At 42.1% G+C, this 27,328-nt stretch overlaps 1 protein-coding gene across 2 annotated transcripts in view; it reads left to right on the forward strand.

Annotated features, from left to right (window-relative positions):
- VWA8 (von Willebrand factor A domain containing 8) overlaps positions 1-27,328 on the forward strand; it is a 468,389-nt gene that overhangs the window by 360,241 nt on the left and 80,820 nt on the right. The window contains exon 38 of one of the 2 annotated variants that reach the window (XM_023731623.1): positions 12,681-12,918. The exons of the other annotated variant lie outside the window; for it this stretch is intronic. Coding sequence (XP_023587391.1) covers positions 12,681-12,800 — 120 coding nt within the window. The 3' untranslated portion in view covers positions 12,801-12,918. Of the gene's footprint in view, positions 1-12,680; positions 12,919-27,328 lie in introns of those variants that run through there. 2 annotated transcript variants of the gene reach the window in all.

Genomic DNA, 27,328 nt, shown 5'->3' on the forward strand with positions numbered 1-27,328 from the left:
TTCTCCCTGAGTTATATGCATGTTTGCTAACAAAAAGCCGTAGTACATCAAATGCATATATACTCGTATGCTATTTAAGTCACAATTATAAAACAATACAAAAAACAAAAAAACAAACCCCTTGCCCTCAAGTCAGTTCTGACTCATGGTGACCCCATGGGTTACAGAGTAGAAGTGCTTCATAGAATTTTCTTAACTGTAATTTTTACAAAAGCAGATCACCAGGCCTTTCCTCCGCAGCGCCACTGAGTGGCTTGAACCACCAACCTTTAGGCTAGTAGTTGAGCCTAAACCGTTTTTATGCATTTTATGAGTGATTGTTAGAAGAATGAAGCTAGAACTCTCCATCATACTCTTAAACATGTACTTTCAAGTCCCATGCCTTCCCTTGTGTTGTCCTCTCTGCCTGGAATGCTCACCACCGACTTCAGTGTCTCATCCTTCCAAGCTGAGTGCAGATGTCTGTCTGAGTCCCCAGAAGAACTCATCCTTTGCTCCTTGGCAGTCCCCTGCCCTAGTCACACCATGATCTCTTAATCTGATGTGTATCAGAAACAAGCTCCCCAAGAGGAAAATTTCTCTCCCATTTAGGCTGGTGTCCCAGCATCTATCTGGGAGTCTGACACCTGGTGAGAGCTCAATAAATTCTTGATGAGTTGGTGAATCAATAAATGAATGGATAATTAGTTTGCTCATTTAATGCTTTTATGAGGTCCCTCAGAGGAGTGGTAAAAGCTGGCACTCCTTTGGTGTTTCCTAGTAGGCTGAATCTTTTGCTTCTGTAGGTGAGCTGACTGTTCTCTAGCTGACGGTTGCCTCCATTGGCAAAGAACCAAATAGTGATGAATCGTCCCTCCTCACTTCCACACCTCCTTTTTATCTAGCCTTCTTAGTTTGTGGTTGCAGAACATATACCCCTGAACAGTAGGTAACATTGTTTCAAAGAAAAGAAGAGAATAGACAGGTAGCCAGAACCAAGTTTGATTGCCAGTTCCATCCAGTGATGGTCTTAGGGGGTCACTTAACCTCTCAGAAACTCCTTTCCCCATCAGTAAAATGTAGCTAATCGTAATGGCTGCCTCTCAAGATTGTTGTAAAAACCGAATGAGATAACATATGTTCAAGTACTCTATGGACTGTAAAGCAATATATAAACATGAGACATTACTTACGATAACAAATCTGCAATCAGTACAGGAAAGATTGTAGAGCATAGGGAAACCAAACCCCCAACACTTGGCCGTTGAGTTGATTCTGACTCATGGTGACCCCATGTGTTACAGAGTATAACTGCTCCATAGGGTTTTCTTGGCTGTAATCTTTACGGAAACAGATCACCAGGACTTTCCTCTGCAGCATGGCTGGGTGGATTCAAACCTCCAACCTTTAGGTTGGTAACTGAACACTTAGCCATTTGTACCACTCAAGGTACTAATTTTAAAGTTTATAAAGAGCTATTAAATTTGATAATCTTAGGAAGTTTGTTGAATATGTCTAGTAATACTTTTTTGGAGGGTATAATATTTTTATCATAACTTACATAGATTAAAGTGAACCCCAAAAAAAAAACCACTGCCATGGAGCTGATTCTGACTCATAGCGACCCTATAAAACAGCGTAGAACTACCCCATAGGGTCACTATGAGTCAGAATCGACTCGAAGGCAATGAGTTTCTAGCGAGTTAAACTGCTCATTGTTTCCCAAACAGAGCCCACCCTTGTCTTCCACTGTACTTTTGCTTATGCTAATGGCCGTCTTCCAAGCAGGAGGAACTTGGATATAGATCAAGAGGCAATCGTTGAAACAGAACAAGGGGATACCGCGTGGTTTAAAATCAGGAAACGTGTGTCAGGGCTGTATCCTTTCACCATACTTATTCAATCTGTATGCCGAACAAATAATTCTAGAAGCTGGGCTGTATGAAGAAGAACGCACATCAGGAATGGAGGAAGACTCATTAACAACCTGGGTTATGCAGATGATGCAACCTTGCTCAAGTGAAGAGGACTTGAGGCATTTACTGATGAAGATCAGAGACTACAGCCTTCAGAATGGATTACACCTCAGTATAAAGAAAACCAAAGTCCTCACAACTGGACCAATAAGCAACATTATGATGAACAGAGAAAAGATTATTTCACTTGGATCCACAATCAACGCCCGTGGAAGCAGCAGTCAAGAAATCAAACAACGTATTGCATTGGGCATATCTGCCACCAAAGACCTCTTTAAAGTGTTAAAAAGCAAAGATGTCACTTTGAGAACTAGGGTGTGCCTGACCTAAGCCTCATACACATGCGAAAGCTGGAAGAAGAATTGATGCCTTTGAATTATGCTGTTGGTGAAGAATATTGACTATACCATGGACTGCCAGAAGAATGAACAAATCTGTCTTGGAAGAAGTACAGCCAGAATGCTCCTTAGAAGCAAGGATGGAGACTTCTTTTCATGTATTTTGGACATATTATCAGGAGACACTAGTCTCTGGAGGAGGACATCGTGCTTGGTAAAGTAGAAGGTCAGTGAGAAAGAGGAAAACCCTCGACATGATGGATTGATACAGTGGCTGCAGCAATGGGCTCAAGCTTAACAATGATCATGAGGATGGCGCAGGACCAGGCAGTGTTTCATTCTGTTGTACATGGAGTTGCTGTGAGTCAGAACCAACTCACTGGCGCCGAACAACAGCAACAGTTGCCGTCTGTGGGCCTTCCCTTTAACCACTCCATTGCTCCTGTTCCTGCCCATCACAGCCACGGATAATCTGAAAAGTCCCTGTCAAATGCCTCACCCTACCCCCAAGCTGGATTTGTCTTCTCCCTCCTTTTGCCACCCCCACCCCCACCATACTACTTTGTTTTTACCTTTCTTGTGGTGCTTATCACAACCTACGTTGAATTAAGTATGCAACTACCCGTCTTAGTCTCCTTTACAAAATTTGAAAGTATTTGAAGCCAGAGACTGTGTTTTCCTCATAGCTACTCCTCGGAAACCCTGTGGGGCAGTTCTACTCTGTCCTATAGGGTCACTATGAGTTGGAATCGACTCCATGACAATGGGGTTTTTTTTTTTTTGGAGCAGATTGCCATATCTTTCTCCTGCAGAATCTCTGGGTGGGTTCAGACTGCCAACCTTTCGGTTAGCAGCCGAGCACTTAACTATTGCACCACCAGGGCTCCCTATGGAATATATTAAAGTTTAATAAATGTTGATATTGTTATTAACTTTAGGAACCTCAGATCACAAGGCAACTCAGATGAGTAATCTAGGCCCCAGAAAGATTAAGTGATTTATCTAGGATTATACATTTACTTCATGGCAGAACTAGAACTACAGCTTGGATAGTTCTGCATTTTTATTTTTAGGACTCTGCCTTTCCTTAATAAAGGAGTTCTGGGGAGGAGTGAATTTGGGGGTTCATTCTTTCTTACCATTCTTAGACCATGAACCTTATGATTCCCCTGACTAACTTAACCCCTTCCAGGAACCTGAAACCTCATGCCCCTCCTCCAGAGAAGCACTGGGTCCATTCTGTCTAGTGGTGGCTTCTGGGAAATGCCATTGCCATCTCTCCTTGTTACCCCTTCTTTCACGCAGAATAAGCCATTCAGAAGCCCCTCTGTGGTCTTCTGTATCCCAGGAGCTCTGAGGAAGCAGCAAGCTCCCTTCTCAAGGATTGGTCTAAATAAAACATCTTTTGATGATAGTGGAAAGAGCTGACCCTGCACAGATCAGTTTACCACATGGAAGTGGAAGGACAAGAGGGAATGTCACATGTCTCCAATGTCACTGGTCTCTAAGGCAGTAAGCCTGCCACTGCACCCTAGTATCTCCCCCACTATCTCAGCCTTCCCCGCAGGATCCTGGAGGACATCTCATTCTAATTTTATATTATTTGAAAATAGAAAACAAAAAATAAAATCTCAACATCTTCTTTTCCTGTAGCTTTATTGTTATTTCCTCGAAATTGTAGAATCCTTCTGTAATAATGGGAGAAAGAACTCCAGAAATTGGCTGCAGTAGGATTTGGGCTGATAGTGGTGATAATAAAATTATGTACAAAATCTGCAGATGGAGGAGAAAAGATCTTTGGTATTTCCATAATAGCCAAATAATTTGGTTCAATAGCATATAATGCTAGTAAATATTATAATTTACTAGTGTCAAATATAATTACCAGTGTCAAATTAAGTGTATTAGAACCTGAAGATTTGTGAGGAATAAAATTTTAAAGAAGTAGGAAAAGTTAATTATTTATTTTAGTCAACTGAAATCTTATAATTCCTTTCAGTTTAAAATACCAATATTCATTTTCTGTGATCATAACAAAATCTGTTTTAAAAAGATCTCTTGCCTTATAAGTTTTAAACTTTTATGCTAAATAGAAAGCATCAGCCTAATATTTTAAACTATCCCATAAAGCATGTCTTTATTCCTGAAGACTCTAGGCATAAATGATGTTACTTAGTAATTTATGATGTGAGTTGTCTTCAGCAGTACTCTGATCTATGTAGTATTGTTGCTATGATGAAGGTAATTATGACTGAATATCTCCTGAGAAGATAAAAAAAGTTTTGTAGGTCCGTATGCAAAGTATTTGAAGAAAAGATTATTTTACAGCCTGCTACATGTAGCCCCAAGCAAGAACTATTGTGCAGGACCTTTTATAGACATAGATGAAATTCCTTTTGCCATTTGAACAGTGTTTACATTCAGGAAAGTTCATAGTGAAGTCTTTGACATACTGTGAAAGGATCTTTTGTTCTCTAGAAAAACACACTTCCTCATCCTTTGAGTCACCTTGTTTTTATTCCCCTGTTTACTTTTCTAGGGAAATAATGCCCACCTCCCAGGGATGTCAAGGGAGGAACTGTTTCAGAAATCAAGGTTGCTCTCCTGAGGAAAGGGGCTTGGTTGTTGGCAGAAAATATCACAAGGATTTTTAAAACCCGAACCAGAGAAATAATGAAATTTTCAGCTTCAAAAAAAAAAAAAAAAAAAATGTATTTGGATAGGATTTTTTTCCAAGGCTAAAAAAAACAGTCTTTTTTTTAATCAGCATAATTAACAATGATCAGGCTCAGGAAATACAAGCCCGCTACCCAGGGCTGCAGACACAGTCCAAAGGCGTTTTTCTGTTGTCTTAGGAAAGCTCTCCTCTGCTAACTGTGTGGATTCTCTAAAACATGCATAGTTTAATACCCCCTACCCCCCACCTGTTGGTGGGATCTGGGACTAGTTTTGTGGTGATCTCAGACTTTGGTCAGTCAGATCTGCATTCTCTTAGTGATATTTATTGATTACGTGTGGCTTCAAAACTGGTTTCAGAGGAAGAAGCCATTGCTGTTTGCACAGTGCCCTGAAATTACTAGACACGCAGTAAATATTTGTTAAATCAATAAATGAAATCGATACATATACTTTCAGGGTAACAATTTAAAACGACATTTGTTTAAAGAAACACATTCTGGTGTGTTTGTTTTTAAAAAATGTTATTAGTCTGTATATGTACTCTGTATGTTAGTGTGGGTGTTTATACAGTGATACCTGTGACAGCCGGAACTTGATGTGACTGCCTTGTTCTTCTGGGTCTCGCAACTTCTCTGCCTCTCACAGGGTGCAGTCACCACTTTTCTATCACCCTCTATTTAGTGGAAATTATTTGACTTTTCCTTCTCTGACAGATTTCTGCCTTACACAGGGTCCGGCTTTCGCAGATTTTACTGTATATCCTTACCTCGTTTGCATAAGTGGAAGATTCAAACCTCTCTTCAATCATCCTAAACTTGAGTAATCCAAAAAGTGTGTCCTAAAATCTGCTGATCCTCATTTATGTCCTAGGATTTACCTTGATCTTCATGCTCTGGGACATTTCCATGGGAGCTGGTTTTTGTCTGGAAAGGCTAAACAGAGATATGCTTTATTCCCGTTGTTAGGAAAAGCTGGGTGCGTTGTATGTGGAGGGAAGGGAAGAGAATGATGCCTGCCCATCACTGGTAAACATTTTAAATGCTTTCCCTCATTTACTCTTTGTAGCTCTTCATGTGATAGATGACGATATTCCCATTTTACAGATGAAGAAACAGAATCTCAAAGAGATGTCCTATGGCCAGTCAGTGGCGCTTTCAGATTTGTGCCTCCAGGACAGATGAGTCTGTGGGTAATGTTCAAGGTAGCCCATTTTATATAAAGCTAGTTCGGACCCTATGTAAGCCAAACCAAATCCATTGCCCTCAAGTTGATTCCAACTCATAGCAACCCTGTAGGACAGAGTAGAACTGCCCCATAGGGTTTGCAAGGCTGTAAATCTTTATGGAAGTAGACTGCTACATCTTTCTCCCATGGAGCGGCTGGTGGGTTTGAACTGCCAACCTTTCGGTTAGCAGCCAAGTGCTTAACCACTGTACCACCGGGCTCTGGACCCTATGTAGATACTGGATTTTACTAGCCTTCTAAAAGAAAAGGAGTCCCTGGATGTTGCAAATGGCTAACACCCTCAGTCGTTAACCAGAAAATTGGATGTTCAAGTCTGCCCAAAGGTGCTGCGGAAGAAAGGCCTGATAATCTACTTCCGAAAAATCAGCCATTGAAAACCCTGTGGATCACAGTCCTACTCGGATATACCTGGGGTCACCATGAGTCAGAATCAGCTCAATGGCAACTGGTTTTTACTAGTTTCTAAAAGATATATCAGCCCTTTGATCCAGGGTCCTATTTACTGAGGTACATTGCTCTCTATAAATCTGATACTTATAAATAAAAGGGAAAAATAATTGCTTTTTGATTGAATTCCGTCATTTTCAAGAACACATTTATTGTTTAAAGCTAAAGTGCTGTAGTAAAAAGAATCTAAAAAACTTGGCTTTGGAGTGAGATGGCCTTGGATTTGATTCCGAGCTCCTCCAGTTAATAGCTGTTGGCAATGAGTACGCTACTTAACTTCTCTAAGCCTTAGTTTCCTTGCCCATAAAGAAGAAATAACAATACCTAGTGTGGAGAATTGTGAATATTAGCAAAGTGCCTAGACTGTAAGCAACATGAGGGCATCATCACGGATGTATTGTTCACCTTATCTTCCCAGTGCAGGGCACAGCACATGGTGGTGTTGAAAATAAGAGTCTAACAATATTAAATTTATGTGTGAATTCATTAGCTTTAGTTCTAAGTCCAGGGAACATCTGGAAGTCAGACAAGAGTTCCCAAACATGGCACATAGCAGAAGAGCTTTAGTAAACATAAGACACGGGAACAAGGAAGCTATACTGGGCAAATTTTGAATTGGCTGACGGGCATCTTCTTTCCTTATTTGAGATTAAGGAGAAATTTGGAAGCAAGTAAAACTGAGCAAGCAAGTCCTGATAGGCTTGGGTTTCCGTTTCTGGGAGAGTCCATTGATTGCCTTGGATTTTGGCTCCTGGGAATGTTAGGCATTTACAAGAAATAGAAACTTAGGTTTCAGTTTGCTGATGTGAGGCAAAGCACAAGTGACTCCATTTGGGCCTGGTATAGTCAGGTTAACAGTAGGCACTCACCATCGGTATTCGTTGAATGAATGAATGAATGAGTGAGTGAGTGAGTGAAAGAGTACTCCTCAGTAGCAGATCATGTTCCATTGTTCAACTCTGCATATAACAATCAGGAAAATTCTAACGTGAAGCTTTAACAGGAGGAAAAATAGTACACATTCTCTTCTTTGTATTCTTGGAAATGCCTTTCTTCTTTCAGATACACTCAGAAAAATATACCATCTGTTATGGATTGAATTGTGTCCCCCAAAAATGTGTATCAACCGGGCTAGGCCATGATTCTCAGTATTGTGTGACTGTCTACCATTTTGTCATCTGATGTGATTTTCCTATGTGTTGTAAATCCTTCCTCTGTGTTGTTAATGAGGCAGGATTAGAGGCAGTTGTGTTAATGAGGCAGGACTCAATCTAAAAGATTAAGTTGTGTTTTGAGTCAATCTCTTTTGAGACATGAAAGACAGAAGGGAGCAGAGAGACAGAGGGACCTCATCCCACCAAGAAAGCAACGCGGGAAGCAGAGCATGTCCTTTGGACCTGGCCTTCCTGCACTGAGAAGCTCCTAGCCCAGGGGAAGATTGATGACAAGGACCATCCCCCAGAGCAGACAGAGAGAGGAAGCCTTCCCCTGGAGCTGGCGCCCTCAATTTGGACTTCTAGCCTCCTAGACTGTGAGAGAATAAATTTCTCTTTGTTAAAGCCATCCACTTGTGGTATCTCTATTATAGCAGCACTAGATAACTGAGACATCATCCTTTAGATTAAAAATTAAAGTAGTTGGAAAACTCACATTTGATGTCTGATTAAAAAATTTTTAAATCAATCTGACAAGTGAACACGAGAAATAGACTGAAGCGCAAATCCAAACTGGAAACTTGTCAGCAAAAACTACCTTTTCCTTGGCCCTTCAGCATATTTTCCTCTAATTTTGTTAAGGTATCCATTTCTCTCAAGTCTTGCCTGGAGCAGCCATGAGGCTAGAAATGTTTTGAGTCCCCGTCATGTCACAGCTTTTGCAGCTGATAGCAGACATGTTTCCAGGAGCTCAGAAGTCATCTAGCTCCCACTCCAGCTGTGGGAGCTGCAAAGGGGGCCTGCCTGTTCTGGGCCAAGCACGGTGGTAGGAAACATCCGTTTGGTATTTGTAATCTCTGCAGCAACACTGAACTTCCGGAGTGAGGTCACAAATGAAGAGCAGATCGTGAGTATTATTATAAGAACTGGACAGAGTGTGCCGTTCTTCTACGATGAGAATTTTAGAAAATATCCTTGATTAAAATTCTGAGCTATTTTTCCCCCAGTGCTGAGATTAACATGATATGTACCTGGCACATCTCTGCTGAGAAAGGAATGTTTTGGACTAAGCAGTACCTTCTTCACTCCCAGAAAATAAAATAACAACAATAATAATATTGCCTAATGTGGCAGGACACTGTTCTAAGTACTTTATGTGTACCGTTAACCCTTTTTAACCCCCACAGTGACCTTGTGAGGTAGGAAGTGTCAAAAGCTGGGATTTGAATCCAAGTAAACTGCTTCCAATATCTGTACGCTTAACTACCCCTTTAGAGGGCATTTTTGAGTCGCAGTAATAAATGTATCAAGGAGCCCTGGTAGCACAGTGGTTAAGTGCTTGGCTGTTAACCAAAAGGTCAGTGGTTTGAACTCAGCCACTCCGCGGAAGAAAAATGTGGCAGTCTGTTTCCCTAAAGATTTACAGCCTTGGAAACCCTATGAGGCAATTCTAGTCTGTCCTACAGGGTCACTATGAATGGGAATTGACTGGATGGCATTGGATTTTCTTTTTCCTTAATACATGTACTGTTAAGATTGAAACAAAATGCATATTTGATCATACTGTTGTTGTGTGCCATCAAGTTGATTTCAACTAACAGTGACACCATGTGACAGAGTAGAACTGCCCCATAGAGTTTTCTTGGCTGTAAGCTTTACTGAAGGAAGGATCACCAGGTCTTTCTCCCGCAGAGCCGCTGGGTGGGTTAAAACTGCCAACCTTTCAGTTAGCAGCTGAGAGCTTAACCATTGTTCCACGAGGGCTCCTTCTTGATCACACTAAAAAAGTGCCTATGGGCAAGGCAAATCAACTCCCTATCCTGTTTTTCCTCACAGTTCAACAGGCCTAGGTTTCACAAGTAAACTAGAGGCTGACAAGAGGAAATCCTTTGAGAGAGACCCCAAGGGTCTCCCCAAGGCTACGAACATTCGCCTCACTTCCCTGGGAAAAGAATGCTTTAATATCCTGGCACAAGAAAAAGCATCTGAGTTAATCAGCTATCATACTTAAATTCTTGCCTTTAAATTCTGATTAGATCTGTCTCTCTGAACTTACGAGAGAAAAGATACTGGATTTCATCTGTAATAACAAGCAAGAAAATAGATAGTAGATTCACTACTCCACAGGCGCTTCCTTCATAAGAGCAGCACTTGCCAAAAACTCACTTAAAACATTTCCTTGTGGGAATGATAGCCCTTCTAGGGTCTCTCCCAGCACACGTGGACCACTGAACGAAATAAAAGGTTCGCCCCCAGGGAGGATGGATTGCAAAAAGGGCCCTCTCTGGGCAAATCAGTCAGAAAAATCACCCTCCCCGGAGCCTAATGCTGGTCATTGGAGCATTGTATGGGATGAGCCTCACTCACACGGCCTCTGCCGAGACCCAGTCTGTACAACCCTGTGCAGCTGCCTATTAGGGACACAACATCTACCCAATCCCCAGTGTTCTTTAAGCTCTGTGCCTGTGTTACTTCATTCAAGAGTAATATATGGGAACAATACTAGCTCTCTAAGCCCTGTTTGGAGTCCCTGGGTGGCAGAAACAGTTAACATCTCGGCTGCTAACCGAAAACGTTAGCAGCTGAGGTTCAAATTCACCCAGAGCCACCTTGAAAGAAAGGCCTGGTGATCTACTTCTGAAAAAAGAGCCATTGAAAACCCTATGGAGCACAGTTGTACTCTGATGCACACAGGGCCACCATGAGTCAGTATTGACTTGATGGCAACTGGTAAGCGCTGTTGACAGTGGAGAGAGTCGGGGTAGAGGTGGTACTTGGAAGGAAAGCCAGCTACAGTCAGTGAGAAGGTGTACCATCATTCATTCATTTAACAACTGTTTGAGAGTCTTCTATGTAACAGATGTTGGACTAGATGCTGGCTATTCAAAAGTGAAAAATCCTTAATGTCTATCCTTCCTGTCAAGAAGGACAAGCCAAGTAGAGAGTTAGGAGAGTGTGATGACTGACAATGGCCAGAGTCCAGGCAGGAAAGGTTCAGGATCCAAAAGCACAAAGCATTCCTAAAGCTTCAGAGAGAGGACAAGGCAGGCAACCAAAGCGTGGACTCATGCAGCAGGGCGCCATACTGGGACCCAGTTACTAGAAGATAACTGGGCGATCTTGTAGGCAAAATAGGGCAGGGTAGGGGCTTGTTCTCAAGGGAAAAGGCAGGAAGTTAGTTTAGACTTCTGGTACAAAAAGAGAGTGGGACCAGCAGCAGGACTGATTTGGGGCAGAGCAGCATTTGGGACTAAGTGGCCGCAGTTGTCAGGACTACTACCTTAAAAAGCTGAAAATGTTCTGTTATGCTCTTGTGTTTAATAAAGAGCCGCCTTAAGAAACAGATACCAGAAAAATTATCTGTGAATTTTGAAGATAAATTTCAAAATTCAAAAAACTTCTCATTCAAAAGATTGCTGCTAATAGAGGCTTGGAATGAACATATCTGTATAGACAGTTGTGTATGCTTCCTTCTGTCAAATGGTCTTGGTGTTGCCTGTGGAGATTGCTGCTAAGAAATAGAGTTTAACTGAATGGCCAAATGTAGCAATAAACTCCTCCAAGGTGCTGGGTTATATCTACATGTATCGTTATTATAGGGTGATCATGTAATTCCACATATAAGACTGAAGAGAGTGCTATTAATAATTACGCTGAGACAACAGATAGTAACTGGGACTGTCCTGGGCACAGTGGACATACGATCAACAGCTTATTAGTCATTTTATTTCCATTTGTTCCGTTTTATTTGAATGTAGTTTTGTACATTCTCTGTACATACAGAGCATGTGTAAATATTCTGGTGTTTTGGAAATTCGAGTTCAGAACATAGGGTCAGATAAATCCTTTGCATGCAAAGAAAATGTTATGCTTAGCCTACTCTTCCCACTTACTGTTTTTCAGTAGAAGCCTTCTATGCATTAGAAACGTATATTGCATCCTAGAGCACCACACAGCGTGAATACGGATTAGCATGGCTGGCTTTGCTTGCTAAGATCTGTGGTTGCCAGGGGAGACCTCATTCTTGTGGTCAGAATCTCCCAAGATTAATGGAAATTGCTTTCTTTTTATGAACAAAAAAGCATAGCAGCGGCCTTAATACTAATAATCAGTACCACAGCCATACTGACTTCTCACTAGCAAATAGACATTTTAATAACTGTGCAAAAAAGCTGAGCTGGTACACATAAGATTTGGAATTCCAAAGGAACTCCAGACATGCTATTACCCTAAGCAGGTCCGCCAACCATTAAATTACTACAGAGATTTCAAAGTGAAATCGTCTACCTGACTCCGACTAGCACTGTAATTTTCTTAAAAACCAGTGACTCTGTAAATCCTTTGGAAACGAATTATTCTTCATAGAATTAATATTTTATTATTTAAAATGAAATATTTTAGTTTGAATTTGTCTTGTATTACTTTTTAAGATGACCTCTTTTCTATGAAAACTGCTTCTCTAACTGTAGGTGTTCACTCTCCTACATTCCTTCCCTCAGAAAATGCCCCCAACCCTTTTATCCATATCTTGGCCCGTATAACTCCCCTGCCTGTCCTCCTCATCCTTTGTTTTCACTCAAGTGGGCACTTGAAGATTTTTTTAAAAAACAATAATGATCGTTGAGGGACAAAACAAGGATTATTTAGAACAGAAAGGGAGCTGTTATTATTCCTTAGCAGATTGTTGACCAACTCCCTGGTTATCAGGGATTAGGATTGGGTCAGAGGACTTCTCAGACTGATGCCCCAATCTGCTTCCCTCCTACCTGTTTTTGTTTATCTTGTCCTCTTTGATTGTTTCTGTGTTTTGTCTTTGAAAATGAAAAACAGCTCTTAACTGTATGGTTCTTTGCTTCAATCAGGTGGAAAGATCACTTTCCAAAAAAGCAGGCAAGGATTCATTATCATCAGAATGTTCAACTGAATTGACTTATTATCTGGTAAAATGCTTTTTTTTTTTAATTACCATAAACAATAGATAAATTTGTAAGAAGCCTCAGGCTTTGAAATGCATTGTATCTTTTGTTTTGAATATAATAAACAAGTCAGAGATTGGATGAACCAAACCCAAACCAAATCCTTTGCCACTGAGCCAATTCTGACTCATAGCACCCCTGTAGGACAGAGTAGAACTGCCCCATAGGGTTTCCAAGGAGCAGCTGGCTTATATGAACTGCCTACCTTTTGGTTAGCAGCCAAGCTCTTAACCACTGCGCCTGGAAGCCACAATTTTAGCATTATGTAGCCCAATCACTAGATGAAGCCCTTGAGTGTGTTTAAAATGAGGACAAAAGCTGGAAATGGAGATTTTTAACTAGCATGCATATGATTTTTAAATCACTGAACTTGATCTCCTATATGTTTCAGTTAATCTACCAACACTTAGAATGATTGCTTTTTCATGCCAGATTGATTTATTTTTCATTTTAGTCTAGCCATCTTTCAGGTTTAAAACATTCAAGTTTATTGAGCAATGAGAGTAACCTAAAAAAATTCATTGCATCTTGGTTTATGTAAGTCTACCAGCAGGAGAATTTTATCCCTCCCTAGGGGTGACTATGAGCCATGCGGGCTGGCTGCCTGTTAAACTATTTCTCTTTATTTATGGTCTGTGCAACACGAGGGAGAGCAAAAGTTGGCTCCTGTGAGCATTCCCTAAGCCTGGCCATGGCTTTGCTTCTGCTAAAAACACTGACGTGAACAGACTCTTTTGCAGATGCAAGTGTCACTTTTCTATCTTGTTCATATTGAGAAATACTTTAGATAATTATCTGTCTTTTGTATCTAAGAAGAATAGGAGCAGGGGGAGGGAGTTGTCTCATTTCCTTGAATTTTCTATGCGAGGCTACACTGGGCTCTTTGTGAATTGTAAAATGGAGTAGAGATGTGACCCATGTGAAGAGAAAGTTGCTTCCAAACCTGGCCCACCCAACTGCTGATATGTTGCTGTTTCTGGAAACACTTTGTTCTTACAGAGATACCTCACTTTATGCCAGGAGTCTTCCTCAAAGTATATAAAGCCAATTAGTATAAATCAGATAACATTTCCTCTTTGATTTATGTAACCATTTCAAAGGTTGCAAATATTTATTGAAAGACACATTGTGCAATTCAGCTGTGGGCTGTGGGCTTTTGCCTTTAAGGTGCTTAGAAGTTGTTGTTGGGTACCACAGAATCAGTGACTCCTGGTGACCCCATGTGACAGAGTAGAACTGACCTTTAGGGTCTCTCTAGGCTGTAATCTTTCCAAGAGCAGATGGCTAGGTCTTTATCCTACAGATCCGGTAGGTGGGTTGCAACCACCAACTTTTCATTTAGCAGCCAACCACTTAACCCTTTCACCACCAGGGCTCCTTGCTTAGAGGTAAAAACCTAAAACCAGACTCGTTGCCGTTGAGTGAATTCCAACTCATAGGGACCCTATAGGGACAGGGTAGAACTGCCCCGTAGTGCTGCTAACCGAAAGGCCCCTATATCCCTCTATTCATCGTCTCTACTTGGATGTGTCACAGACTACACATATGAACAGTGATCTCCCTCTCGGTACTTGGCACCTCATTCACTCTGATGCTCATGATAGAATCCTACAAACCTTCTTTAACAACACCTTTTCCGCTTATGAACATCAAATTCATCATCAACCACTGTCGGTTTCTACCTCTTAGATATCTCTGTAGCCTGTCTACTTCTCTTCACACCATTACCGTCTTCCAAGCCACCACTGTCTCTCGCTCAGCCTGGTCCTGTGCTCCTAACTGGTGTCCTTACGTGTGCTCTTGAACTCATCAAACTCCTCTTCAGGTAACAGCCAGATGTAGTCTTTTCAAAAGCATAATATGATCATGCCATTCTCCTGCTTAAAGTTTTTATGTGCCTTCCCAAAATATAAAATCCTTCATACAGTTGGCCTGCCTCCTCTCTAGCCCTTTCGTGTGTCCCTTTCCTAGGCCCTCCCCCAGGTCCTGTCACACTGACCTCCTTCCTGCATCAGGGCCTTCCCATTGCTTTCTCGAAGGAAAAGGGAAATGTTCCCTGTGGAGGGAACTTCTACTCATGCTGAGGGTCTCAGCTGAAAGACTCTTTCTCCAGGAAGCCTTATCTGACCTCAGCACTCCCCCACTTCACACGCAGAGTACAGTGGGATCTCCTTTATAGCGTTTACCCAATTATGAAAATGTTAGAATAATTAATGCTTTTATGCCTGCTTCCTCATTAGACTTCTGAGTATAATCAGACCAGAGACCAGGACTGTCTTTTTTATTCACTATGTATTCCCAATGTCTGGCACACAGTAGGTATCAGTACAGATTTGTTGAATTACAATCTTTGCTTATAATTTCAGTTTTTAATGACAATCTTAAAGTAAATCTGTTAAAGCTATGCAAAGGTAAGAATATAACATAAAATAAAGAATTTCGAACCCAAACACAGTGAAATATCTGTTTGAGAACATGATTCAACATTGTGTAAACAAACCAAAAACAAAAAACCCGCTGCTGATGAGTTGATTCCGACTCCTAGCGACCCTATAGGACAGACTGGAACTGCCCCATAGGGTTTGCAAGGGGCGGCTGATAGATTCAAACTGCCCACCTTTTGGTTAGCAGCCGAGCTGTTAACCACTCTGCTACCAGGGCTCCATATAAACAAATAGTAGTGGCAAATTGCTAGAAATTGAACTTCTTGAAAACAAGCAATATCTTGATAGGCTTAGCCCCTAGCACATTCGTTACCTTTTACATAACAGGCATGGAATAAACAAATTAAACAAAATATGCACAGCTATAACGGTTACGTAAGGGGTAGTGGTTGTTCAGTGGTAGAATTCTCGCCTTCCGTGCAGGAGACCCGGGTTCAATTCCCAGCCAATGCACCTCATGCACAGCTACCACCCGTCTGTCAGTGAAGGCTTGAGTGTTGCTATGATGCTGAACAAGTTTCAATGGAGCCTCCAGATCTACTGCTGAAAATCAGCAATGAAAACCCTGTGGATCACAACAGTCAGATCCATAACTGATCATGGGGATGGTGCGGGACCGGGCAATGTTTGTTCATGTGATCGCCATGAGTCAGGGACCAACTCAATGGGAGCTGACAACAACAACATACTGATTAGAGTAGCAATAATGTCGGTAAGTAAACTAAGAGAACTTTCAATTAAATGTCCAGCTTCTCCAGTGGAATGTATATCTCAGAACTAACACTAAAGGATTTCCAACTATTATTCTAATTTTGCTTCTTGAAAGTTGGTAACAACAAATTACATTTTTTCACATGGAAGGTCTTGAATGACGTACTAACAAGTTTGGGCTGTGTCCTGCAGACAGTGGGGAATGACATCAGATTCCACTGAGAGATGAAGAGAATGAACTGGAATAAGTGGTAGAACCAGGACTAGAAGAGAAGCAATGATGAACTTCTGAACTATGGCAGTAACAGAAGGATTGGCGAGCGGGAGATGGGTAACCAAAGATGTCAAAGAAGTAAAAGATAAAACTTCTTTTCCAATTAGTAAAGGGAGCGAGGAATAGAATGATGTTTAGGATCATGCTCAGATTTCCAACTTGATCCATTTGTTGGACTTACAGTCCTGGGGTTTAAAAGAGAGCGAAAGATTCTGAGCTGGAGACCTGGATATGAAGTCTTGAACATATTGGCGGGACTTATGAAAATGGGAGGAGATGAGTTCGTCCACAGATTGCAGGTACTATGAAAAGAAATAAAGGAAAAGTGGGGATTCCTTGGTCAGGAGGAGGCAGGAATTTATGTTCAAGGGCTTGAACTACCAGTAGTTCAAGAAGACTAGCTTTTAGGTGGTTATAAATCCATCAACAAATAAACCAATCATAGAAATGGGAGGAATTTCCAAAAATGCATGGTGAAAAAACAGAAGTTCTTCCTTTTGCTTCTGTTTTATTTAATAATAATATACCTTTAATGCATCATGTATTTGAATGATACTTTATATTCAAAGCATTTTTACACAAATATATATAACAGAAGAGGTCACATAGTCTGAGTATAGCCCCCTTCATTCTGTAGATGGAGAAACAAGTCCAGAGAGGCACTTTTCCTAGAGTCACACAGCTGGTTCACATCTTATTTGAACCTCCCTTGTAGAAAAGAAAAGTAATCCAAGTACACTGCATGGCTTGGCTGGGTGTTAATGTTTTACATAGTGTGATGGTTAATTTTAGGTCATTCACTTGTTCACCAGGTATTTACTGGGCATCTGCAATGCACCAGGACTGTGCTGGGTGCTGGAGTGATAGGAAGAAAAAGATCCAGTCCCTACCCTCTGGATGTTCACAGGCTAGCAGTGATACCTGTTTACATATCTGGCCACATGGTCTTACACACCCCAGAGCACTGATTCATTGCAGTGATATTTATACCTGAAATATTTTCTTTAAACAATTTATAAGTTCATGTGTATGTGTGTATACATACACACATACACACACATCATAGTGTACTAAAATAAAAGTATACCTTGTTGTTGTTGTGTGCCATTGAGTCAATTCCAACTCCTAGTGACCCTACAGGACAGAGTAGAGCTGTCTTGTAGGGCTTCCTAGGCTGTAATCTTTTGGGGAGCAGATTGCCACATCTTTTCTCCCACAGAGCCAACAATCTTTCGGTTAGCAGCAGAATGCTTAACCATTGCGCCACCAGGGCTCCTTAAAAGTATACATTACAGTTCACTTAATATGTGTAGTTTTTTCCATACTCCAAGTGCTGTTTTATACTCTCCACCCATTTGAGCTAGTGCAGCAGCCTGGAAGCTTCCCTCACACAGTGAGCCTTAGAGCACGAGACTGCGCACTCTTGGCTAAGGAGGGAGGTGCCAGGCTCTCCTGAGTTGTGTGTGTGTGCAGTTCTGTAGTTTACTTCTCTATGGCCTCCCGTCACACAGTGTTCTGACTAGTAGTTTTGACCCACTGTGGCTGTCAAAAAGTGTGTAAGGGAGAGTGCTGGGCCTGTTGGAAACAGAGGAGACTGTATCGTTGGATGTTAAAACTCAGGTTTTATAGAAGCTCCAGGAACCCTGAGGCAGTGGCTGAGGAAACTCAGAGTAAACATCAGTAGGCAGTGGCTTCATAAATATTACTGTAGCTTGAGAAAGTGAACCAGCACTTGTATGAAGGACAGCTGGAAGAAATGATGAATAGCTGCATGTCAGGTCTTAGGGGAAATAAAGAAAATGGAAAACCATTGTCGGTTGCTGGATATGCCTTTTCACGGGGACTGTGTCTGTCCTATAGGGTAGCTATGAGTCAGAATCAACTCGATAGCAATGGATTATAGCCCTGTCCAGCACTGATTCAGTCAGTGTCCCTATTTTCAGAGAATTCCCCCCATGATAAATGGGTTTGCATGTAGTTATGATCAGTGCTTCCAAGATTTTTAGAAGCTGGATTAAGACCCCCTTTTGCATCTCCCCACTGTGGTGGTAACCATGGCCTTTTCCACCACCCTTTCTTTACCTGGCTACACTTAACATCTCAGAGAATCCTGCTGACATGGGAAGCACAAAAGCGTTTAAATTGCCAAATAGATTTTATATTTTGGAGAACACACAAGTATGAGACTGAAGTCACCTGTCCAGGAAATGCCACAGAGATCAGTTAGCTTTGATCATAATAAAAGTACACGGCGATAGATGTATCTTGCCAGGACCACCTTGTATATAACAAAGCCGAAGCGTTTGCACGGTGTTTGCTGGAGTTGAGGTTGCCTTGCGCTGCGGGTCTTTTCTTTGAATATGGAGGTCTGGTGGCTGGATTTTAATTTACTCTAGTGTTGACTGTTAACCTTTTGAAAATAAAGAGGCAAGAATAGAAAGGGTAGACTATGAAGCTCTGACAGTTTGTCCCACCCCTGCTGTCTCGGCATGTGATCAGCAGTTGTTTCGTCTGCGCTTTTAGGATAGTGAACGGGCTCTGCGGAGTGACAGCAGGAGGGGTGTGTGTCTGTGCCAGCAAACTGTTGCCGTGCCAATTATTTGTGGGTTTTTGCATGTGTTTTTGACGCTCACCTACACACAGTGATAGAAACATTTGGTTTCCCTTAAAGATTTGTTTGCAGTTATAGCTTCTCAACCCAGGAAACACCCTCTTGAGTCCATCCTTCTGCATTTCATATTGCTAGAGTTTCCTAAAATTCTTCTTCACCTTTGTTCCTGTTTGAATTTAAATAGCAAGAAGAAAGTGAATAAAGAAAGTGCCCTAAGGAAAATGAGAAATTGCTTCAGGTGGGTTCTGCAACCCCATGACTTTGTTTTGGACAGCCGTTCAAACAGCTCTTTCAGGACCAGGAACGAGCAGAGGAATGAGGCCACTACCCAAGACTCCAGGCCCATCCGGGGCCTGGCGAGGGTCTGGCCAAAACTTACTGAGCTGAGGGCTTGGCAGGGATCAGAGTCTAGCTGAGGGAGACAAGGACCAGGATTTAAGAACAGTCCAGAACCAACAAGGCTGCATATTTCCTGTCTCTGTTATAAGATGGCTCCCTGCTGCCCGGTGGCCGCGCCGCACTGTGTGCTAATTATGAGCTTGCAGGCTGAGCCAGGAAAAGTCCCAGCAGGCTCCAAGCTGAGAGCTCATTGTGGAGAGGATTGTGTGCAGAAGATTAAACTCTTAGAATTTTGTCACTGTGCATCCTTCCACTCATGCATGTAATACATATTTATTAAGCACCTACTACATAAACGGCATCTCTGGGTGAGGCAAATAGTTACACACACAGCTGCTAACTGAAAGTCCACCCAGAGGCACCTCGAAGAAAGGCCTGCCCGTCTACTTCTGAAAAATCAGCCACTGACAATGCTATGGAGCACAGTTCTACTCTGACACACATGGGGTTGCCATGAGTCGGGGTCGACTGCATGGCAACTGGTTTTTTTTATGTAAAAGACAGTACATATAACCATTCTTAAGTCAGATAATAGAAGGTAAAGTGAAATATTAATAAATTGATATTCTGCCCTACTTTTAGCCCGTCCGTGTAATTTTTCTGCTGATTTTAATTGAACTGGTGTTGCATAGTAATGGCTCTGAGTGAAAGGTCATTGCAGTGAGAAAGTTCTTTGTCAGAATCTTTATAAACTCAGATAGAGAAATAACACAGGATGCATGTAGGGATGTGTTTGAAAACATCGGATAAACAAAGGGGGTTGTTTATAGTTACAGTTTAAAATATTTTTATGTATTCACCAAGCATATAACATGTGCCAGAAATAAAATCTGCTTAAGCCTCTAGAAGTATTCAAACAGAAAGAAGGAGCAGGAGGGTACAGCAGACTTGGGCTGAGTTGGGGGAGGTGGGCAAAGGGGTCCAGCTCAAAGGCAGGCTGGGAAGGGCTGTGGAAGATGCGGAGGGAGGGGCTGCTGGTTGACTTAAAGAAGCCAGGGAGAAAGGAAAGGAACCTCTTCTATCCAGCAGACTCCACCCGCCCCACTGGAGCAAGGACTGCTACAGGACAGACCATGGACCATCCATTATGCTTCTCACCTGTAATGTCACAAGTCCCTAGTAGATGGTTGTCTTCAGAGCCAGCCGAGCAAGCCTCGTATGGTCCCCACCCCACCGCGTCCCACCACCTCTGCCTCATGCTAATTCCTAGACTTTCTAACGAAGGAAAAAAGACTTGACTTCTCAATTGGTAATAAAGGGACTCAAAACATGAATGCCCTTTGGGGTTGTTTAGTGTGAATGAATATCAGTTACAGTGTAATTTGTAAATGTTCATGATCAAAAATCATTGAGTGGTTGAAGGCAAATGTTCTCACCAAGCAAGAAAGGACTGAAGATCATTGCATACTTGATGGCTTTGCCAGAGGTCAAAGTTGGAACACATAGAAGCTACCTACGGGCAAAGGTATTTTTATCATGCATTATCACTGTAAAAGCTACATGTTATTTATGAAAATTGGTAGTAGTTGGCGGTTTTTTTTTAAACCAGCTGACTTTATGTGAAAGACCGTCATTCTTTAGGGGCGTACTAATGTGACTTCCACTGTATCTTCGAAAGAAATAAGTATAACCTCAGACAACATGTTGTCAGCAGATGTGTTCAGCAGTTTATTACAACCTGATCACTCTGTGCTGTGACTTTGCCTGCTTCTCTTTACACTATAATCTCTCAAAGCAAAGATCGTTTCATGTGTTTCTGTAATCCAGTAGATAGTAGATGCATCCAAAACATATGCAAGACTGTGTGAGTAAGACAGAGAATGGATGAATGTTCAGTTGCCTGCTAACCAACCAAGAAAATAGAATAAGTAGCTGTAACACATAGGATTTCTGTGCTGATGTTACTGCAATTTTTTAATTTTTTTTAATTTTTATTTTTTATTGTACTTAAGGTGAAGGCTTACAGAACAAATAGTTTCTCATGAATCAGTAGTACACATATAGTTTTATGACATTGGTTAACAACCCCACAACATACCAACCGTCTCCCTTCTCAACCATTTTTTTTTTTTCTTGGTGAAAAGATACATAACCAAAAATACACCATTTCAAAAATTTCTGCACTCACAGTGCAGTGACACTGACTACGCTCTTCCAATTGTGCTGCTATTCTCACTTTAGATGAAGGCTTACAGAACAAAATAGTTTCTCATTTAACAGTACACGTGTTGCCCTATGACAGTGGTTAACAACCTCACAACACATCAACACTATCCTTACTCAACCTTGGGTTCCCTATCACCAGCTTTCCTATGTTAATGCAATTTTTAATGTCAGAAAATTTAAAGCATGTCTTCTTGTTAGAAGTAGGACTTCTCAGAAAGCAGTCAAGACAATAACTTCTCTTGCCCTGCTGCCTCTCATTCATCCCCTTACTACATGAGTCCATTAGGTTGCATGCAGTTGACGCCAACTAATAGAGAACTCAACTGACAATGGCTTAAACTATAAGGACATTTATTTATAGTTGTCGTTAGGTGTTGAGTCAGCTCCGACTCATAGCAACCCCATGTATAACAGAACGAATATGCGCTATCCTCACAATTGTTGCTGTGTTTGAGCCCATTGTTGCAGCCACTATGTCAGTCCATCTTGTTGACAGTCTTCCTCTTTTTCACTGACCCTATACTTTACCAAGCATGATGTCCTTCTCCAGGGATTGGTCCCTCCTGATAATGTGTCCAGGGTCAGCAAGACGAGCTCTCGCCATCCTTGCTTCTACAGAGCGTTCTGTTGTGTAGATTGAAACCAAGTGTCTCCAGGACTGGCTCAGCAGCTCTACAATGTCACTAGGGTCACAGGCTCTTCCATTCGTCCACTCTGCCATCTTCTTCTTGTTGCACATGGTCACCAGATGGAGGATATAGCTTCCTCCATCACATCTTCACTCAGTTGTGTCCCAAGGCAGGAAATGGGGGGTGGGTGGGGGGAGGGTGTGTGTGTGTGTCTGTGTGTGAAAGAGCTCTCCTTGTGACCTTCTCTTCTTTTACCTAGGAGGAAAATCTTTCCCAGAATCTTCCTAACAGGCTTTGTGGGATGATTGTGCTTACTTTAAACCAACCATGATTCATTTGACTTCTATTTTAAAGGAAGAAAGAGGGAGTGACTATTGGATAAGCAACTAGAAATGTCTTCTGCACCACACTTAAGTCTCCAGCTGGAAAATGGTGATCAGTTGTGTTGTCCAGTCATACTTCCAATAGCTTAACTTTTCTTCAGAAGTGTATTCTGACTATTTATATATTTTATTGATGACCTTGAAAAATCATGAGCTTGAGTAGAAGCTTCAAATACATGGGCCTTGTCAGAATTACAGGGTTTCATGAATCATGCCTCTTCCCTGCCCCAGCTTTGGTCTGCTTTGCTCTGGAACATCTTTATGAGTTAATAATTTACAAGATCCATGTTTTTTCCAATTTATTTCATATGTAAGAGGATAACAGTTCTTAGGATTACAGTACACTTTACCTAAAAGGAAGTGGAGTGTGTCAGCTGTGAGAAGCACATCAGGGGTCTTGGCATGTGCATCAGGTTGTATCACAAATTTAAGGGCCCACAATATTTTGTGGTTTGGGAAAATGTTTAATCCCTTTAAGTGAATACAGTAGCATCTATTTCAGTCCTTGGAATGATTAACTTGAGCTCTTTCTGGATGAAACGAGCCCTCAGAGGAAATGCACTCCAAGCACTTCACCACACATACATGAAAGCAGACAGCTGCTTAGCAGCTTTTCTGAATGACTGGTGGCTCTTTAGCACACGTCTGTCCCCAGGAAACAAGCTTCTTCAAATGAGAGGCCTTCCCTGGTCTCTGTTCCAGTTCCTGGGTTGGACTGTTCTGTACTTCCTGCCTTGTACCTTTTATGAATCATTGTGAACTCACGTCAGAGATGCCCCCAAATAGCTTTGAAAACTCCTTGGCAGATGTGCTCCTCCCATCCGTCTAGACAACTGTATTCCCATGAGTGAGTATAATGGCATTCATTAAATGACACAAAATTAGCTCAACTCCCAGTGCTAGGGCTGCCGTGACAAGATACCACAAAGTGGGTGTCTTTAAAGAACAGACATTTATTTTCTCACATTCAGGAGTCTACAAGTCGAAATTCAGGATGGCGGCCGGGTCCATTCCTTCTGTGGGCCTCTCTCCTAGTTTTTGGTGTCTGCCAGCAGTCCTCAGTGTCCCTTTGCTGCTTATAGATGCATCTGCCTCTGTTTTCACTTGATGTTTCCCCCAGTGTGTCTGTCCCTCTGTGTCTGCATTCGCCTTTATAAGACACTACTCAGAAGGGATTAGGTTAGGACCCACCCTACACTGATACGACCTCATGAACATAACAAATGAAAAGCCCTATTTCCAAACAGATGACATTGATAGAAATGGGTAGCGCTTCAGCATGTCTTTTTGGGTGACACAATACAATTCCACAACACTCTCCCAAATACCTTGCTTTTAGTTAAATATCCCTAGAATTTTATGTTATGTGTTTCTCTGGAATACATCAGAATTTGGCTGGTGATTGTTTTTGTCAAGAATTTGTTGATTTTTAAACATCTCCAGATTCTTATTCAGGGTTGATGTTGGGCTGTCTTGTTGTTGGTAATACGAGCAAAGTCATTTCTGAGGCAGATGGCCTGGCAAGACACACAGGTGGCAGAGAAGCCAGTTCCCTTCTGCTCAGAAATTTCACAGCCCGTTTTCTGCCCCTCTGATGGCCCATGTCTTAGTTATCTAGTGTTGCTGTAACAAAAATACCACAGGTGGGTGGCTTTGTCAAACAGAAATTTATTTTCTGACATTTTTGGAGACTAGAAGTCTGAATTCAGGGCACTGGCTCTAGGAGAAGATTTTCTCTCTCTGAGGGCTGTGAGAAAAATCCTTGTCTCTTTTCAGATTCTGCTCCTCAGTTCCTTGGTGATCCTCATGTGGCCTGGCATCTGTCTTCCCCCATCTGTGCTTGCTTGCTTAACCTGCTCCTTTATATCTCAAACTAGAAGGACTGGAGGCGGAGCCAAGATGGTGGAGTAGTCAGACGCTTCCAGTGGACCCTCTTACAACAGACCTGAAAAAACAAGTGATTCGATTATATATGGCAATCTGGGGCCCTGAACATCAAAGACAGAGTTGAGGAGCTGGACTGAGTGGCAGGGGGAGGGAGAGATGGTTCGGAAACAGCGAGGATTTGCCAGACCTGACCCGGGGAGAGCCTGAGCCCTTTTCAGGCCTAAGCCTTTCAGGCCGGATTAGCTTGGGAGTGAGTGGTGAGGCAGGCAAGCAGCCATGCTCGGGAGGCACGTTTTCCGCACTGGGAGAGACCCAGCTACTGAGAGTCTACGTGGCCACCCAGAACCAGTGAGAAGCAGCCCTCCATCACCAAAAGATAAGGACTTGCATACTGCCTACTGCGCGGATCAAAACACCCCCGCTTAGGGAGAAACCGCTCTCGCATTTACCTCCCTGTTCCCTGCTCTGCACTGGGTCCGAGACCGGCTTCAGCAATTGCTGAGTCCCATGGGCCAGAAGTAGGATCCTTCACACATCCGGAGCCGTTCTCCCTGCCTTGGAGAGAGAACAAATTAACAAACGGGAAAAAATAAACTGCCAGCTCCCCTAAGCCAGCAGTCCAGGGTAGGCACAGCTCCTTTGCCTAGGCACAGGCATAAGGGATCCATGGACTTTGAGTGCCTTTCCCCCTGCATAGACTTGTGTGGGCCCATCTTAACAGCGTAGACCCTTTTACTGCAGTACAACAGGGTATATACCGTAACTCTAACTTCAACTGTTTCAGCTGTGAAGTGGCAGGTTCTTGACATTTGACACTGTTCTGCCCATTAAGCAGTGTCTTCACCTACCCGCATCAGGGGCCTGAGGACTGGTGGCTCCACCCACGTCACCTAGCCACCAGCAATAGGGGCTCATGAATAAGAGGTGTCCCCTAGTCCTTACAGCCAACAGCCTTAGGTGCTCATAGTCCGGCTGCAAAGCTCCCTCCACCTACGTGCTCTAGGGAACAGGGACACGCCTTCCTTCTGGACACTTGGGGGTGGCTGTCAGCCCCCTGCCTTGCTCAGAGTGTGTCCCCCTGCTGCAGCCAGATGCCTGTGCCTACACCAATCACCCATGCCTGTCTAGGACTGTAAGTGAGAGCCTGCACCACACACTTGGTGGCTATCTACTTGGGCACCTGAGCTGAATCCATACAGGAGGAGTGGGCAGACTCATGAGCTCACATACCTAGTAACAGATCTAACTACTTGGTGACAGAGCTTCAAAGGTGCCAATAATCAAATTAGCTCATACGGGCATCCTATTTGGTCATATCAAAACAAAACAAGAAGCTAGGACACAGTAAGCAAACATAAAATAAATAAACATAATAACTTCTTGATGGCTCGGAGACAACGGTCAATATCAAATCACATAAAGAGGCAATCCATGATGGCTTCAGCAAGCTCCCAAAATAAAGAATCTAGAAATTTTCCAGAGGAGGAAAATTTCTTGGAATTACCAGAGGCAGAATACAAAGGATTAATAGAACTCTTCAAGAAATTGGAAAGGAAATTCAGCAAAACGCAGAACATGCAATAGAGGAAATTAAAAAGATTAGAGAAGAGCATAATGACAAATTTAACAGGCTGCAAGAATCCATAGAGAGACAGTAATCAGAAGTCCAGAAGATTAACAATGAGATTTCAGAATTAGACAACTCAATAGAAGGTGATGGGAGCAGAAGTGAGGCCGTGGATGTCAGAATTAGTGAGAATGAAGATAAAGCACTTCACACACCAACTTGAGGAAAAATCAGATAAAAGGATTTAAAAAGGTGAAGAATTGTGTGGGACTCTATCAAGAGGAATAACCTACGAGTGATTGGGGTACCAGAAAAGGGGGTGATAACAGAAAATACACAGAGAATTGTTGAACATTTGTTGGCACGGGACTTCCCTGATACTGTGAAGGATGACAAGATATCTATCTGGGATGCTTATCAAACCCCATGTAGGGTAGATCCCAGGGGAAGGTGACCAAGACATACTATGATCGGGCTTGCTGAGACCAAGGATAGAGAGAGAATTTTAGGAGCAGCTAGGGATGAACTGGAGGTCAGCTGAAAAGGAGAGTAAGTGAGAATGGGCTCGGACTGCTCAGCAGAGACCATACGGGTGGGAGGGCAATGGGATGACATATATGGGGCCTTGAGGGAAGGAAACTTCCAGCCAAGAATTATATGTCCAGCAGGACTGTCTCTCAAATGTGATGGCGGAGTTGGGGCATTTCCAGATGGACAAAAGCTTGGGGAATTTGCAAAACCCAGACCAAAATTGCAGGAAATGATAAAGGGAGTCCTCTGGTTGGAAAATCAGTAACATCAGATAACAACCCAGGACTAGAACACAGGACAGAGCAACCAGATATCAACCCAGATAGGGAAGTCACAAAAGTAAATCAAAGAAAAACACTGAAAATAGGGAAACATGTCAATATGTAAAAGATGATGACAACATTAAAGCAAAAAAGAGGGACTAAAAAATGTAGACATAGATTTTTCATATGGAGAGGAAGTCGGGGCGATATAGAGAAATAAAAAACTGCTATAAACTTGGAAAACTAGGGGTAAATATTAAGGTAAACACAAAGGAAGCTAACAATCCTACAAGTCGAAATAAAAAACTAGAAAAATATAAAGACTCGGCAAACACAAAATCAACAACAATGAAAAAGATAAAAAAAATACATAAAGAAAAATGACTCAGCACAGAAAATTAAGTGGAACAAAGAAACTGTAAATAACACACAAAAAAAGACATCAAAATGACAGCACTAAACTCATACCTGTCAGTAATTACGCTGAATGTAAATGGACTAAATTCACCAATAAAGAGACAGAGAGTGGCAGATTGGATAAAAAAAAACACTGTCTATATGCTGACTACAAGAGACACACCTTAGACTTAAAGACACAAACTAAAACTTAAAGGATGGAAAAAAATATATCAAGCAAACAACACTCAAAAAAGAGCAGGAGTGGCAATA

The sequence above is a fragment of the Trichechus manatus genome, unplaced genomic scaffold (assembly GCF_000243295.1).
Source record: "Trichechus manatus latirostris isolate Lorelei unplaced genomic scaffold, TriManLat1.0 scaffold00044, whole genome shotgun sequence".
In the NCBI taxonomy this organism is placed as follows: Eukaryota; Metazoa; Chordata; class Mammalia; order Sirenia; family Trichechidae; genus Trichechus; species Trichechus manatus.